This window comes from Bos grunniens, chromosome 4, assembly GCF_055505025.1.
Source record: "Bos grunniens cultivar Pamir isolate PY7600 chromosome 4, Bosgru_T2T1.0, whole genome shotgun sequence".
Taxonomy (NCBI): Eukaryota; Metazoa; Chordata; class Mammalia; order Artiodactyla; family Bovidae; genus Bos; species Bos grunniens.
In genome coordinates, this window is record NC_141168.1 from 84,697,365 (window position 1) to 84,715,016 (window position 17,652).

Consider the following 17,652-nt stretch of genomic DNA (forward strand, 5'->3'; position numbering starts at 1 on the left):
TTTCAATAATTGCTGGGTATTAGTAACTTTCATATTTATTGGGTTCCACAGTTTGAAACTCAAATCACATTTTCCCCCAAAATACTATATTTCAGGTTGTGACCAGTATTTTGGAAAAGTCTAGGTTAAAAAAAAAAAAAAAAAAAACACATATATATATTTCAAAGATTAAGTAAAAAAAAAAAAAAAGAAACAGATTAACTAACACAAAAGCCATATTCCAGTGAAAACATAGCAATCTTAAGAAGCCTCTGAGGAAATCTGGACTATGAGTGCCTTCACCGGAGGCAGCCCTCCTTCCAGTCACATTCATGGAAGGGTGTTCTTGTCCATGAAGCAGTAGATGTTCCTACGGACCAGTAGGCAAGTGACTGTGTTCTCTTGGTCTGCACAAATGCAACCCTCTTTCTCCCTCTTGTACCTTCAGCTACAGAGACTTGATGGGTCACAGTCCACAGTCATCACACATTATTATCATTGGCTCATTCAAATTCTTTTCTTTGCTTACTCGCTTGTTTATTTTATCCCCATATCTAGGCTGTGCATGCTAAGTCGCTTCAGTCATGTCCGACTCTTTGTGACCCTATAGACTGTAGCCTGCCATGCTCCTCTGTCCATGGGATTCTCCAGGCAAGAATATGGGGATCTTCCCAACATAGGGATCAAACCACATCTCTTATGTCTCCTACACTGGGAGGCAGGTTCTTTGCCACTTTTGCCATCTGGGAAGCCCAATTATATTTGCTGGGTTGGGGCAAGAGTATAAATGGAGGCCTCAGGCCCATGATTCTGTCTGCTTCCTGAATTTCAGGGAACCTCAAGCAGATGCATATGAATGCCACAGGCTACACATGTATATTCCATCCTCCTTCACTACCCCACATCCTGGGCTTGAGGATGCCACACTAAAAAAAAAAAAAAAAAAAATGCTTTCCTTGACCAAACCTTAGTCAGCTCCTTGAAGGCCTCTTCTGAACTGATTTAATCTTGGACCTCAGTGTCCATCTTTCTTGGATCTGTGTCACCCAGTTTTAGCAAAGATCCTGCCAGGTCAGTTTAGTCACTGGTTTTTCTTAGTAATTTTCTATCCACTGAGCCCAACTCTTCTGTTTCTTGGCTATAAATCCCTACTTCTTTATGTTGAACTTTAAATGGAGCCCAGTTCTTTCTCTCTCTCTCTCTTTTTTTTAATATTTATGGAGGTTGTCCTTAAGCCATATGCCAATTAATTCACTGTTAGTGATTCCTTACTCTTATCAATTCTTCATTTTCTACCAGTAATACAAAAATTGAGCACACTCTTATTCCTTTTGGTCCTTTTCATCCCTCACATCGTAATATTGACATTGAGAAGCATGAGTCAGACCTTAACCAACTTGCCATCTTTTCAAGAGATGCAACAAACCACTTCATATCAGTCATTCCATTGGTGAGATAAACTGGAAAACAAAGGAGAATTTCTAAACGTGTTTAGTGTGGGGTTCCTACTGAGATTCCCCAGATATACATCTCCATCATATAAAATTTCAGACAATTCTTTATATACTCAGAAAGAATTATTTTTAATTAGATTTCTTCACTGCTGCTGCTGCTACTGCTAAGTTGCTTCAGTCGTGTCCGACTCTGTGCGATCCCATGGATTGCAGCCTACCAGGATTCTCCAGGCAAGAACACTGGGGTGGGTTGCCATTTCCTTCTCCAATGCATGAAAGTGGAAAGTGAAAGTGAAGTCGTTCAGTTGTGTCTGACTCTTAGTGACTCCATGGACTGCAGCCTACCAGGCTCCTCCATCCATGGGATTTTCCGGGCAACAGTACTGGAGGGGGGTGCCATTGCCTTCTCCCAATACTGCTATATAAATGCATTCACGAATAGCTTTAATGAATATTAAGTGTCCAAAAGAAAGGATTGTTGCTTGCTTCTGTTTTTATATAGTCAGAGAGAGCAAGGAGTTCCAGGGTTTGCCAGAGCCAGTGCCTGTTTTTCTGCTGGTTTTCTGTTGGTTTCTGCTCTAGTTACATATATCATCCTGGGTCCAAATACAAATCATATGTCAGTAATTCACTTTTAAAAAATATATGTATGATGCATCTTAACAATACATCTTTATAGTTCTAAGTCAAAGAAATTTTTGCTATTTGATAAAATGTATAAATGTAACCAATATGCCTAATTAAACTATATTCTTGAGAAAATATAAACAGGATTGAAAATGGATAAACAGGGTTATAAGTTTGGTTGACTCTCATTTAATGCTGGGCTGTCAAGGTCTAGTAGAATGTTTTTCCAAGAAGATCTCACTTAGGACTTATGTGTTCTTTAATGTAAACAGTACAGGGAAATGCTACGGCACAAATAAAATAATTTAATGTATTATTATCAAAGAATATCTGTCAGGTAAATCTATATTCTTGACTCTGCCATTAATTTAAATCTTTAAACTTTTCTTCAAAGACCTCTTCAAAGTCCTTGTGTTTAAACAAACCATCTATTACAAATTATATGGACCTTCTTTCTACCAGTTTAAATCTTATAGATTATGGCACTGAGTCCACCTGAATCAAAGAAAAAAAAAAAAAAAAAAACTCGTAACACCAGTGTGTAATTGTTTTGTTTAAAATAGATGAACATTCAAAAATGAAAATAGACCTTCTTCAATTTACCAATTTGATTTTAAAAGAAGTACATGGGGTAGGAATTCTAGAAAATGCATCCAGTAATGAATCATGAGAGTTTTACAGAAAAGTTGTTTCACAAGTTGCTAGAGACTGCACTAGATATGAAGAATAGAGACTTTGTCTTCCAGAAATTAAGTTTCTGGTGGAAGATATAAGAAAAACTCATAAATTTTTAAGCTGTTTGATACCTTAGAGATATCTCATCTCATTAGAGAAATTAATGATAACTCACATCAGGATACACACTAACTTAGGCTAAGTTGACCACTAGCTCACTTATATTCACTGCATTCCCTACTACACTTTTTTCATCTGTACCAATAGCCACAAATAACTTCAGCTTTCATTTTTCCTGAGTATCAAACCCATATATCAAACTCTACCATGCACTCCTCAAATCATCCAAACTCAGTGTTCAGTGATGAAACTGTGATCTTCCCACCTTAACCTCCTTTCCTCACTATGATTCCTGGTTTTGTTTTGCTTTTAACTATTATCCATCCAGTTGTAAAACATAGAAATTTAGGGGTCATTTTTCACTTTTTTTCCCCCCTCAAATGCTAATTTGATTAAAATATTGTTATATCACATCTGATTAAAAATACCAAAATGTCATTCTCTGTCTCCAGGATTAGATTTTCATCTAGTCTGAATCATAAAGTTTCTAACAATCAGAACTTTGCTTCTTGGTCAGCTTTCTATAATTTCCACACCTGAGTAAGATATGGTTATTCTCATGCTTAACTTGGCCTGTGAGCATTGAAACCTAAGACTGCTTCCAAATGTTTCTAAAAACTAACTACAACAACACAAATTACCATGGGAGATTCGACATTTTTATTTGTTTTTCAGTAGTAAAAATGACCTGTAGGAAAGGGCTGCAATTATAACTAAACTCGATAATTGGAGATAATTGCCCAATAGTAATTTGTTTCAATATATTAAAAGCTTAGAGGGATATGGCCCATGAAACAACCCCTTTCCTGATGCTAAATGATAACTTCCTACCTGGTAAATTGGTCTCATTTTCTTCTTATTCAAGTTTATGTACTTTAATTTAATACTCTCCACTATGCGGCCTTCTACTCCTACAGTGCATATGTAAATATACTAGCCCCTCATTAACAGGGTCCATTAAAACTGAGAAGTTTGCAAAGGGCAAAAATGTTGGGCTAAATTTTGGCCTTTCTCTACATATGAGCAAAACATCCACAGTGGATTAAAAATGTGTATTATATTAATGTAGAACTTTTCCTAAACAAAATAATGATTTGTGGGATCATTTAAAGGCCTTTTACAAGATATAAATATTTCTTCAGGTTATCTAAAAAGCATGAGTTGGTTTATATATTTGATATATAAGCCAGAAAGAAGAAACTCTATATTTTAAATATCAACCTATAACAGTGTTCATTCCAAGAAAGGCCAGCTCAGCTGTTTGGAGTCCTTTGGCATATTAAGCACGGGGTTCGATACCCTAGATGCCTTAGGCATTTCCATAACAATAGGTATTGCTTTGAAAACAGACATTATTCCAGGGTCCCTGAGACCAAACAAGGTCCTCACTGTCACGTTTTTAAATAAGCAGGGTGTCCAAGAAAGTCCATAATATAAGTCAGTGGAACTGGAAGGTTGCATCTATTATGATGGCTGCATATCTAGTATTTTTATATGTTATTCTTTTCTCTTTCCGTCTCTTTTAGATTTTACTATTGAGTACTTTGTTCTTTTACTGCAATTTAAATCCTTCATCTACTTTTTGTTATGAAATATTTCAAGCATGTAGAATTATGTTGAGCAATATATTTAAATTATAAATCTAACACACAACTTTGTGAAATGCTAAACTAGTTACTGCAAATATATGTAATATATAATACGGAGTTTATATTTTTTTAGAGAAATAATACTTTATTGAAATAGCCATACCTCCCTGTGTCCTCATTCTCTTATTTCTTAGAGGAAAATATATTCTGAATATAGTGTTTAACTTTTCCAGAAATGTTTGTTACATTTTTACTGCTTACATATGAATGTATGTATCCATAAGCAGTATCATTTGCTGCTTTCAACTTGAAAACCCAGTATAATTCTTTTTGTGTTCCTATACCCTGGGATTCTGTTTCTTTAACATTGTTTTTTAAATTTTTCTTTATAGATGCCTGCAGCTCTCCCCCTCCCCCCAATTAAACTTCTGTATCCATCTAGTGACTATATTTCAGTCACTTCTGTAGAACATAGACATTGTTCTCTTTTTTCTATTATATTTAATCTTACAATAAATATTTTTAAAAATTTCTATTACTGCACATGTGGAGAAGGTTCTCAAGAATATACTTAATTGTGAAAAACTGGATCTTGGTGTATGTGCATTTTAAACTTCGAGTATTGGCAAGACACAGTTTTACCCAGTTACCCCCTCAGGAAAACTCTCCCATCAGGAAGCTTCCAAAAGCCTCTAATCCTTCTCCATCAGAGGGCAGACAGACTAAAAACCACAATCACAGAAAATTAACCAATCAGATCACATGGACCACAGCCTTGTCTAAAACAATGTAACTATGACCCATGCCGTATAGGGCCACCCAAGATAGAGGGTCATGGTGGAGAGTTCTGGCAAAACATGGTCCACTGGAGAAAGGAATGGCAAACCACTTCAGTACACTTGCCTTGAGAACCGCATGAACAGGATGAAAAGGAAAAAAGATAGGACACTGAAAGATGAACTCCCCAGGTTGGTAGGTGCCCAATATGCTACTGGAGATCAGTGGAGAAAGAACTCCAGAAAGAATAAAGAGACAGAACCAAAGCAAAAACAACACACACTTGTGGATGTGACTAGTGATAGAAGCAAAGTCTGATGCTGTATGATAGAACAATATTGTGTAGGAACCTGGAATGTTAGGTCCAAGAGTCAAGGCAAATCGGAAGTGGTCAAACAGGAGATGGTAAGAGTGAACGTCTACATTTTAGCAATCAGTGAACTGAAATGGACTGGAATGGGTGAAATTAACTCACATGACCATTGTATCTACTACTGTAGGCAAGAATTCCTTAGAAGAAATGGAGTAGCCATCATAGACAACAGAAGAGTCCAAAATGCAGTACTTGGATGCAATCTCAAAAACAATGATCTCTGTTTGTTTCCAAGGCAAACCATTCAATATCACCAAATCCAAGTCTATTCACTGACCAGTAATGCTGAAGAAGCTGAAGTTGAACGGTTCTATGAAGACCTACAAGACCTTCTAGAACTAACACGCAAAAAAGATGTCCCTTTCATTATAGGGGACTAGAATGCAAAAGTAGGAAGTCAAGAAATACCTGATAACAGGCAATTTTGGCCTTGGAGTAAAGAATGAAGCAGAGCAAAGGCTAATAGAGTTCTGCCAAGAAAATGTATTGGCCATAGCACACACCCTATTCCAACAATAACAAGAGAAGAGTCAACATTTGGACTTCACCAGGTTGTCAATACCAAAATTCGATTAATTATATTCTTTGCAGCCAAAGATAGAGAAGCTCTATACAGTGAGCAAAAGCAAGACCGGGAGCTGACTGTGGCTCAGATTATGAAATCCTTATTGCCAAATTCAGACTTAAATTGAAGAAAGTAGGGAAAACCACTAGACCATTTAGGTATGACCTAAATCAGATCCCTTACGATTATACAGTGGAAATGAGAAATAGATTCATTGGATTAGATCTGAGAGACAAAGTGCCTGAAGAACTATGGACAGAGGTTTGTGACATTGTACAGGAGGCAGGATCAAGTCCATCCCCAAGAAAAAGAAATGCAAAAAGTCAAAACGTTGTCTGAGGAGCCCTTACAAATAGCTGTGAAAAGAAATGAAGTGAAAAGCAAAGGAGAAAAGGAAAGATATACCCATTTGAAAGCAGAGTTCCAAAGAATAACAAGGAGAGATAAGAAAGCCTTCCTCAGTGATCAATGCAAAGAAAAGAGGAAAAAATAGAATGGGAAAGACTAGAGATCTCTTTAAGGAAATTAGAGATACCAAGGGAACTTTCATGCAAAGATGGGCACAATAAAGGACAGTAATGGTATAGACCTAACAGAAGTAGAAGATATTAAGAAGAGGTGGCAAGAATACACAGATGAACTATACAAAAATGATCTTAATGACCCAGATAATCACAATGGTATGATCATTCACCTAGAGCCAGACATCCTGGAATGCGAAGTCAGGCTGCCCTTAGAAAGCATCACTATGAACAAAGCTAGTGGAGATGATAGGATTTCAGTTGAGCTATTTCAAATCCTAAAAGATGATGTTATGAAAGTGCTGCACTCAATATGCCAGCATATGTGGAAAACTCAGCAGTGGCCACAGGACTGGAAAAGTTCAGTTTTCATTCCAATCCCAAAGAAAGGCAATGCCAAAGCATGTTCAACCTTAGCACAATTGTACTCATCTCACACACTAGCAAAGTAATGCTCAAAATTCTCCAAGCCAGGATTCAACAGTTCATGAACCGTGAACTTCCAGATGTTCAAGCTGGGTTTAGAAAAGGCAGAGGAACCAGAGATCAAATTGCCAACATTTGCTGGATCATTGAAAAAGTGAGAATTCCAGAAAAACATCTACTTCTGCTTTATAGACTATGCCAAAGCCTTTGACTGTGTGGTTCACAACAAACTGGAAATTCTGAAAGAGATGGGGATACTAGACCACCTGACCTGCCTCTTGAGATATCCGTATGCATGTCAAGAAGCAACAGTTAGAACTGGACAGGGAAGAACAGAGGGGTTTCAAATTGGGAAAGAAGTATGTCAAGTCTGTATATTGTCACCCTGCTTATTTAACTTTTAAGCAGAGTATATCATGAGAATCCTGGGCTGGATGAAGCACATTTGGAATCAAGATTGCCAGGAGATCAATAACCTCAGATATGCAGATGACACCACCATCATGGCAGAAATTGAAGAAGAACCAAAGAGCCTCTTGATGGAAGTGAAAGAGGAGAGTGAAAAAGTTGGCTTAGAATTCAATGTTCAGAAAACTAAGATCATGGCATCCAGTCCCATCACTTCATGGCAAATAGATGGGGAAACAGTGGAAACAGTGGCAGACTTTATTTTTGGGGGCTCTAAAATCACTGCAGATGGTGACTGTAGCCATGAAATTAAAAGACTCTTGCTCCTTGGTAGAAAAGTTATGAACAACCTAGACAGCCATATCAAAAAGAAGAGACTTTACCAACAAAGATCCATCTAGTCAAAGCTATGGTTTTTCCAGTAGTCATGTATGGATGTGAGAGTTGGACAGTAACGAAAGCTGAGCGCCAAAGAACTGATGCTTTTAAACTGTGGTGTTGGAGAAGACTCTTGAGAGTTCCTTGGACTGCAAGGAGATCCAACCAGTCCATCCTAAAGGATGGCCACCTGATGTGAAGAACTGACTCATTTGAAAAGACCCTGTGCTCAGCAAGATTGAACATGGGAGAAGAAGGGGACAACAGAGGATGAGATGATTGGGTGGCATCACTGACTCAATGAACATGAATTTGCTTGAACTCTGGGAGTTGGTGATGGACAGGGAGGCCTGGCGTGCTGCAATCCATGGGGTCACAAAGAGTCAGACACAACTGAGCAACTGAATTGAACTGAGTATTGTCAAATCCCTCTTCCAAGATTTGTTTGTACTAATATATACACAAGTGACAAGTATATGAGCTTCTGAAGCAAAAAATAGTTTACATTTTCATCATCTTAGGCATGAGTTTCCTGGACTAACAAATCATACTAATGCAGATAACAAGTTGTGTGGTTATAGATGTTTTTGATTCTCAAATGCTAAACTTCTGTCTCCTTTTTTCTCAGGATCACTCCCATGTCTTACTATATAGTCAAACAAATACACATGGAATTTTTTCAGTTTTTAATCTTAGGTTGTATCTTTATTTATAGTAATAGCTTGGGCATGCTCTTTAAGAGGACCCTATATAATTTTTTTTCTTTTTAAAATTTTATGTATACACATTACCATAAATTCTCATGTTTGAAGCATGTCAAAGCACTCAGAAAACTTGACATTTCTTTATACAACATCCCTACAAGTTATTTCATTACAGGTTTGGTATATTATAATATTATCTATTTGCAAATATAAAATATCCTACATGGGTGTACAAAATCAATAAGAAATGAAATTGTCTCTAAAAGAAATTCAAGTAAATTATTTATAAAACAAAATCAGAAACCTCAACTTATGCCTTTAAAAATTTAAATTCATACAGCTAAGCATACAGATGACTATTTTTAATTTTCACTTATAGAATGGTAATTGGAAATCTTAAAAGTTGTTACTTGAGTAGTAATATTAATTCAGTCTACTCATGTCTAAATTAAATCACAGTAAAGCTTAAGTATATAATTATAATGATTGGGAAGAGAAAATTATTCTTTTTTTCATAAGGGAAATTATTGCATACTTACAGTGCAAAATATATCTACTAAAATTTTTTAGGAGATATTTTCCTTTCTATTTGAGTCAGTGTGATTCTATGTGTAAAATCTGGTTATCATGTTCAGGGTCTAAAAACAAAACTTGCACACAAACCAACATTCTGTTTATAACCATAAAACACTAATGTTTGTATTTTATTATAATACAACCAAAATATACATTTAGAAACTTGCAATTATTTTAGATTACAAGACTACACTTCTTTTAAAATAGCGAAACTATAAATTCAAAGTAGATTGCTAACCACTTACAATTAAGTATTAAATTACACAAATAACTGACAGATTTTTTGCCCTTCACCCCCAAATCACCTATTTCAAACATACCATAAATACTTTAATATGAAAAATATTTAAATGAGAGGTATAAGTCATGTATATGTTCCTGTCTTTGCACTGTCAATGTGTCCAATCTTGGAATACTAGATCTTTTTTTAACCTCAAATGTAAATTAAATTATTTAAATATTGTCATTTACTGTGAGAAAAATATTTCTATAAAAACATTTTAAATATCTCTTTTTTCTAAATTCTCCATTCCCAATAAGGCTAATGAATTCCAACATTTTGTCCAAGACAAATTATAAAGGGATGCTGTTTCAGCTTTCATTTCCACTTTTATTTATTTATATCTTATTTCACGAGATATATTTAAGTTTTAAAATATCAGTGTTTGATGCTATTGTTCAATTTAGCATTTTGTTGACATCTGGAGGCTGTCTAATTGTCCTTGAAATTTTAATTTTCAATATAATATAGAAAAACAGGCACTGGCAACTGTAAACTTATCTTTTGCTTGAGTTTATACAATTCAGCAGAAACAAAAGTTAATAGCATATAAAGAACTGAAACATAGACCAAATAACAATTCAAGAGTAAACTCATTTTGCAGGCAGCATATTGTAGGTAAGTAGTATTTAGCTAACGGATTTGTGAGGTATGGTGTGAGTTATAATTCTTTCACTACTGTTGTGGCGTTTGCACATTTCTAATGTTCTCGATTTTCTATTTCTTAAATAATTTGGTTGATTTTCAAAAAAATTTTTTTAATAATGTGAATGTGTTTTGAGCTCTCTGTGGAAAAATAGGTTCTACACTAATTATTTAGACTATCTACTTCTAAACAAACTTAAAATTCCCAATACATCGAATGTAAATGAATGCACAGTTAGGATTTAGCAGCATGAAATTCATATTTAGCTGGAATGAAATTCAAATGATGAATATGCAAGTCAGAGACATGTATTCAAAACATGGGGGAAAAAAACCCATAAAATTAAGGCTAAACACAGACATTTTAAGACCTCTCTGTAAAAACTTGAGTTTTTAGCAAATCTGAAACTATTAACTATAATTTTATTTTTCATTATTTCAAAGAAAATTTGGTAAAAGCTTTCAGTGGTGAGGAAGTATATATTGTGTCTTATCTCTAGACAATATATTCACACTGTTCCCCTAAGTGTTTTAGGCAATTAAAAGATTAAAAAATTAAATGTAGCAGCTTAGATGTCTTGTTCTTATAAATATACATAAATCTTTGCCAATAAAATTTTATTTATTACATGAATTTTTTACTAACAATATTTCAAACTTATTTAAGTAATTACCATAAATTAATAGTTTTAGATCCAAAGCAGCCATTAAAATTTAGCTGTCCATTAAAATTCCTAACTTTTTTCTGAATAACTAAGAAAGAATTAATTTAAAAATGGCTTAGACATTCATATTTTGATGAAAACCAAATTTATTTTCACAAGTCAATCCTAACACTTGAGTTTCATATAATTCTCTCAAAGCTATTCGTAATTTGACCATTACTGTCTAATATACACATATTTGGAAATCTTTTTAAAAAACATACTCATACTTATATGCTTTGAGCTTATTAAGAGTTCCGGCAAGATTTTAAGCCAGCAAATCAATAGTTTCAAACACTCTTGTTAGCAGTCTGATCTTGCTTGAACTATTCATATGGATTACTTTTTAATAGACTGATTTGTTCTGGTTCACTTAAAAAAACTATCTTTCTTAAGTTTTCCTTATAGTAAAACATCTACAAATGTTTATGAGTATCCTATCAAAAGGTGACTTAACATCATAGATCAGTGTGATTTCTTTGAGTAAGTAAGCAATGCAAGTACAATGACTGTAAGATAGGACGTTTTGAGCATAAAACCAGGAACAGACATGATACTGAACTCTAGTAAGTTCCCTTCTCAGAGGCTTTTACTTTCAAGACACGTACAATGCATGAGAAACAAGCAATGTCTGCTATTTAGTTTTCTGAAAAGCTGCCTTCTGTGTGAGGAAGTGACTAATTTTTCATTTCACACTAAAAAGGGCGTGAAAAGGCAAAACAGAAGAAGGCTAAGGGTTTCGTATTGTATGAAGGAAAGGTGAGTCCTTCTTAAACAGGCAGGAAACATACCATACATATTCAGAGGGAAGGTCAAATTGGAAACATTTGAAAGCACTAACAAAACGTGAAAAATGTTAATGTGAGTTTGTTTTCTTTACATGCAGTAGACTTATTTATTATTAAATTACTAAAACAATGAGATTATACAGCATATAATCTCAGAAATGCAAAAAAGGTTGTGAAGAAAAAGATGTCAAAGAGTTAATTTAACCCTTTCCGTTGTAAAAATTTTTGCATTTCATTATTTAACAAATACATAGTATTCCCACTCCCCACGACAGTTGTCTATCTAATTCTCTCTCTCTATATATGTATATATTGTTTTTTCCTATTCACTCAAATAAAATCTAATAATCCATTATTTAGGAGAGAATAAAGACACTAAATAGAAATAATTTATAGAGTATGATGAAATTTTTAGAAGAAAGAGAGGCAGTACACACTGAAATTCCATTGGTTGTATATAAATTTGTGTTCTTTCTTCCCATGATCCTTTAGAAAATGTAACTTTTCCTCAGGCGTTTACTTGCAGTTTCTTATAATCTAGAGTTTTTCGTTTTTTTTTTAAACAGATGAATTACAAATTGGCAGCTACTTATACTCCAGTGCATAAAGCCACATTACCTTTCATCCACTGTATTCGTGATTGTTCTTCCTTTTTATGGGAGTTTTCCCCAAAGCCAGAATTTATGGCTATCTTTCTTTCTCTTAACAAATCCCATCTGCGTTCCCCCCGGTTAGGATGCAGTATACTTCGTGATGTTTTCTTTTATCAAAATGCTTTCCCATACCCTATTAAAATATTTATTAAGCATTATGCCCCTATAAAGCTCAGCATATATTCTAAAAACACATAACTGAGCACCAAGTTCTCTCTGTGAACCTGTTATCCTGACAAGTCACAAGGAATCCTGGGAGGAACATTTATGCCCTTCAGTAAATCAATGCTGCAGGACACTAAATTGTAACCCCTGGGGTCTGAAAGGAGTAATGCACCTCTCCAAATTTCCGAACCATACATACACCAAGAGCAAATGGCTCCCTGGGAAAGTTCCTGTTGATACTGTGAGCTGTATTTTGCATCTTCCCTCCAATTCTACCCCCAGGCAGCCAGTTCTAAAGTGGAATGATATATCCGTTCATAAGAACATAAAGCAACAACTGCATGGTAAACTCCATGCTTAAAGGCCATGCAAAGGACATAAAGCACCTTATTTCAGTGTCAAATTTGATGCTTTTTTAACTCAGTTATTTACATAATAAATTCAAAAACTCAGAATATAAAACATTTACAAGTGTAAAGCCCCTGTTTTGAGGATAATTCAGATACTTTGCAGGTGTAAGTTTTAGTTCTTGGAAAACTGGTTCAGATGAATGATTCACCCTTATTAATGCCATATCCACCATATAGTCTTATTCAGATTACTGTTCTTGTGCTTTAGCAAAATTCCATGGAAAGCTCTTATGAGTTAGTATAAGGATGAATAAAACAGACAACAGTGTTTTTGCAGGTAAAGAGTTCTTTTCTTTAAATTAAATAGAAAACTATGTGGCCACAGCTCTAGGAAGTTCTTCCAGGTCTCTGTGATGTCTTCGATTTCGTTTCTTCTTCATTTCCTGCATGTGCTTCCACTTCGGGCTGCCCTTGTTCCGCTGTCTCCGCTTCTCCCTGTGCCACATCTGTTCACAGTACTGGTCTAGGCTGAAGTTTGGACTGCTAAGGATTTGGATGTAGTCTTTATATCTCAACCTTGACTCAGCCAACAAATCCTTGACTGGCCCCTCCTCATGCTCTGCCCTCTGGGTGTTTTCCATCTGTTCATTCTCAATGATATTCAAAGTCAGCTTCACTATGGTGTGGATAAAAGTGTGCTCCTGTGCTTTGCAGTAATACAGCCCAGAGTCCTTCTTCTGCAGACTTCGAATCAGTAGCCCATATTCTGTTTTGATGATCCTTTCATCGGGTTTTACCTGCAGAGTTGAAAAAAGGTAGGTAATAAATGAGAGCCAGAGAGGCTGCATAGTTTACTTAGATGAATCTACAAGATCTAGTCCCCATCTCTCTGTCATTAAGCATAAGACTGTCAGCTGTTGTGGAAGAGAGTGAAAAATTCAGCTCAAGTAGCTGCCCCCAGAAATGTATGGTTGCATCTGATCATATCTAATTGAGTCTTTGGAATATAATTAGTTTTTCCTCCCAATCTACAGATAGGAATAAAAAGTCATGAAAATGAAGTAAACCTGGAAACTATCAGCTGACCATCTTTAAAGAGATTCCACATACTAATTGGTATTCTAAGAACACTGATTTGTATCTGAATTTTAGAACTAGAATATAACATTGGCAGTCACTCTGTAGAAAAAGAGCTTTAGTGCACACTACTACCTATCATTTAGAAGAGAATGATGATTCTGAAAGGAATTTACTCTTTTTTTCTAGATACTGCCAAATAAATGAGCTGAATAGCATATGGAAACTATAAGTGGTGACTTGTTAAAAGTCAAGTGGAAAGGCATGGAGGACACAGCCTTTGGGATGTTAGAGCTGTAACTAAGTAGGACCATATAGTCAGAAGGTTAGAAACATTTAAAGCTGAATTTCTCTTTTTACTATGAATTGAATTTTGATACTGTGTGTCTGTATGATACTTTAGACTATGTCATCTGTGAAAATACTTCCCATACCTCAGTATACTATAACATTGTGATGTGACTTCGAGTGTGAGAAAGCTCAATGAACAAAAAGAACCTCCCCTGGAATGTGATGCTCTTTGCCCTTTGAAGCAATAGTACAGAAAGACAATTCAAATGTTTAAGCTTGCCTGGCCCCCAGTCTGGTGTGAATAGTGAACCTATCTTCCATAAACTAGAGGCATGTTTACCAACACAAGAGCCCTGTTTAATGTGGACTATTGTTGAGCACTCGGCACTAAGTATAATAACGACAACAACAACAAAGAGGTCTGGAAGATTTCCCAGTTTACACATCTGCCCCTGTACTGTGGACTTTGAGCTGATGGAAATCAAAGAGGCATAAAGACGGCTAAATTAAATTTATTCACAGTGGGTGGACTATACTTTGCATCTTTATGTGAAAAATATGTAGGAAAAAATCCCCCTATTCTGGAAATATGAGAAAAGGAAAAGAAACATCTCTGGCTACCAGCCCAGTTAACTCACAAGTATATGGCCAACCACCCTCTGTGCCAGAGAAGTGCAGCTGGCGGGGTACCACACGAGGCCAAAGGCAGGTCACAGCTCAGATCCCTGGTTAATGAGGCCGAATGGTCTCCAGCCCTGCCTTTGCTCTACACTGAATCCACACCATCAGGGGTTTGCTTGTTACCCTTACTTTGCCTATTTGGTTGAGTTGGTGTGTAGTTTCTTTTTCTTTTTTCTTTTTCTAATGGATTTATTCTAAAGGCCCAGCCATTTTAAAATGCTACTGTAATAAAACTCATGTTGAATTCATTTATATTCTTAGAAACTATAGAAATCTCCTGCCTAGGGTAAAAGTTGAACTTGAATTGGCAGAGCTCTAAAAGATTAAACAAAAATAATAATCGCAAATTTAACATGTACTATATATTTTTTGTTTTAAATAATTTTATTGTAGGAATTATTTTTAAATTTAAATACATCTTAGATTAAGAAACTGAAATTCTGACTCCATAGCCTAGGTTCTGGTTCCTTTCTGCTCTACTTCCTATGACTATTCATTTATCTTCCCTGATTGGTCTCCCATTTATCAAGTTGGTGAAACAGCATATGGTGTATTTGGGAGGGGGGTGGGTGGTTAAAAGTAAAGCTCTTTGAAGGTTAAATGTGAAGTATTATTAGAAGCATCATAGACTACTGCTATACTGCTGGAGAAGTGATGTTCTGAAGCTTTACTTCTGTGATTTAATGGAAAATGGCCTGTGGCTATTATTAATAGCAAGATGATCAAAGTGGGTGACTTCAGTTACAGTTCATCTTTGGATTTTCTTTTCTAGCTGGTATTCTTGCTAATTTTTTTCCCTAATTTATCTGTTTTAACAGGAGGATAATTGCTTTACAATATTATGATGGTTTTTGCCATACATCAATATAAATCAGTCATAGGTATACATGTGTCCCGTCCATCCTATCTTGCTAAACTGCATTTAATGCGACTCTTAGAGATTGTTACACCTCTGACTCAATACTTTTAATTTTTATTTTCAAGCTTCTGACAGGAAAGAACGATGACTTTGTGATTTCACACGTATTACACAACATTTTATCATTATTTTTGCTATTCTTGTTTTATGTCCTGTTTACGTTACTTTACTCTGAAGTCTTGCCCTCTTCCCTCCTTTCCAGTCCCTACAGGATTCCGGGTTTCATAAACACCTGGCATTTCATTACCCCGTTGGGGTCCTTTACTTTTCCTTTCTTTGATGGAATGCTTACATTTTCTTTGGTTTTTGACCTACAGATAAAAAGTCTGCTTTAATGAATTTCTTTTTGGATTTATCTAAATTCTATGAGATAATTTAAGGGATTTTTTTTTTTTGTCTTCCTAAAATTTTAAAAATATGCCTTTAATGAAATGGTATCTCTAATAAAACATTTTTAACTGATATATTTTCATGGGATTTTTGCAATATAGAGATAGAAATCTGTGACCCAGAAATTAAGTGGTTGATTAACATTTGCCTCCTTCACATTCTCATTCTCTGTAATGTTCTCATTCCATGCTGGAATAGGATGCATTATGCAGACTGCATCTCGACAGCGAAATGTCAGCACAGTCAATTTAGAAAATTCAGCTCCTCTACAAAGAGATAATGTAATCTCTGGCCACTGATTTAAACTCATAGAATTTTCTCCACTCTAGTGATATGTAAAAGCTGCTCAGCCTTACAAATCAAAACCACGCTTGAACTCGGGTCGACTATCCATTTGCCTAATGTGAACAAGGATAATATATTTGGCATTATTAAATGTAGATCTTCAGTGAAGGGCAATTCATTTAAAATGAAAAGAGAAACATGGAATGGGACAAAGGACAGTTAGGTATTAAGCAGCAGGTAAAGGTCAGGGACTTGATTCTCTGATAATAGCAGCCTAATGGTAATTCCTTTGCAGATAATTCACCTGTCAGGTCTTTCATAGCTAAAGCATGTGTCTTCCAAGTGACTAGGGCTTCAAGAGTATCTCCCTTCAACAAACATAGACGAAGACTTATTTAAAAATAGTGCTGAGGAAACTGGCTCATTATTTAAAAGAGAAAAAAATCAAATGAATACATAACTCATTCTTGATTAATATCTTGGAGTAAATGTAAATATAAAATATAAACTGTAATTGTAGGGACTTCCCTGGCAGTCCAGTAGTTAAGACTCTGTGCTTCCATTTCAGGAGGCATGGGTTTATCCCTGGTTGGGGAACTGAGATCCTACATGCCATGCAATAGGGCCAAAAAAACCCAAAAAAACCCCAAAAAATTACAATTGTAAAAGTAAAATCATAAAATGATGAGAAAATATATATATATGTTTTTATTGGGAAAGGAACTTCTAAACACAAAGAGAAATCATATAAATCAATAGAAGTTCCAAATGTGTGTGTTTTGAACACACAAAAGAATTTTATAGATATAAAACATAATAAAAAGTTACTTATGCATAATGTTAAATGTTACTATTTAAATATGTAAAGGGATTATTAAAATTTTTAAATGACTGTATCAACATAAACCAAGCAAGTAATAGGTAAGGCAGTTTGCCAATATGGTGATTTTGATGAGAAATTAGCAATATACAGTTGTTTATGCAAAGCTGTAAGAATATTAAAGTCTTTAACTCACTTATTTTACATTTAAGAATCTGCCCTAAGAAAACAGACAAGTAGAGAAAGATTTAGCTAAAGGAAAATTGATTAAGAGGTAACACAAGCTATTTAAATAAAACATGGAACGTGAGTGGATGATTGTGGCATCAGGCTGGCAAGGGTGTGGGACAGGAACCATGTATTAAAATTGAATGGCAGGGGAAATTGCTGATAGTGTAATGGTTAGTAGGAAAAAAACCTGAAATAGAGATC

The 17,652-nt window shown here is 35.2% G+C and overlaps 1 protein-coding gene and 1 long non-coding RNA gene across 4 annotated transcripts in view; one reads left to right on the top strand and one right to left on the bottom strand.

Annotated features, from left to right (window-relative positions):
* Positions 1–9,264: 9,264 nt before the first annotated feature.
* The window catches only part of SEMA3D (semaphorin 3D), a 228,905-nt gene continuing 220,517 nt past the window's right edge, over positions 9,265–17,652 (bottom strand). For all 3 annotated transcript variants that reach the window (XM_086397191.1, XM_086397190.1, XM_086397192.1), the window contains one exon: positions 9,265–13,554. In XM_086397191.1, the coding sequence (XP_086253317.1) occupies positions 13,129–13,554 (426 nt within the window). In that variant the 3' untranslated portion in view covers positions 9,265–13,128. The remainder of the gene's footprint in view (positions 13,555–17,652) is intronic.
* LOC147374455 (uncharacterized) lies at positions 13,443–14,227 on the top strand. The gene is made up of 2 exons (XR_015162780.1): positions 13,443–13,572; positions 14,024–14,227. It is a non-coding gene; the product is annotated as an uncharacterized LOC147374455 (long non-coding RNA).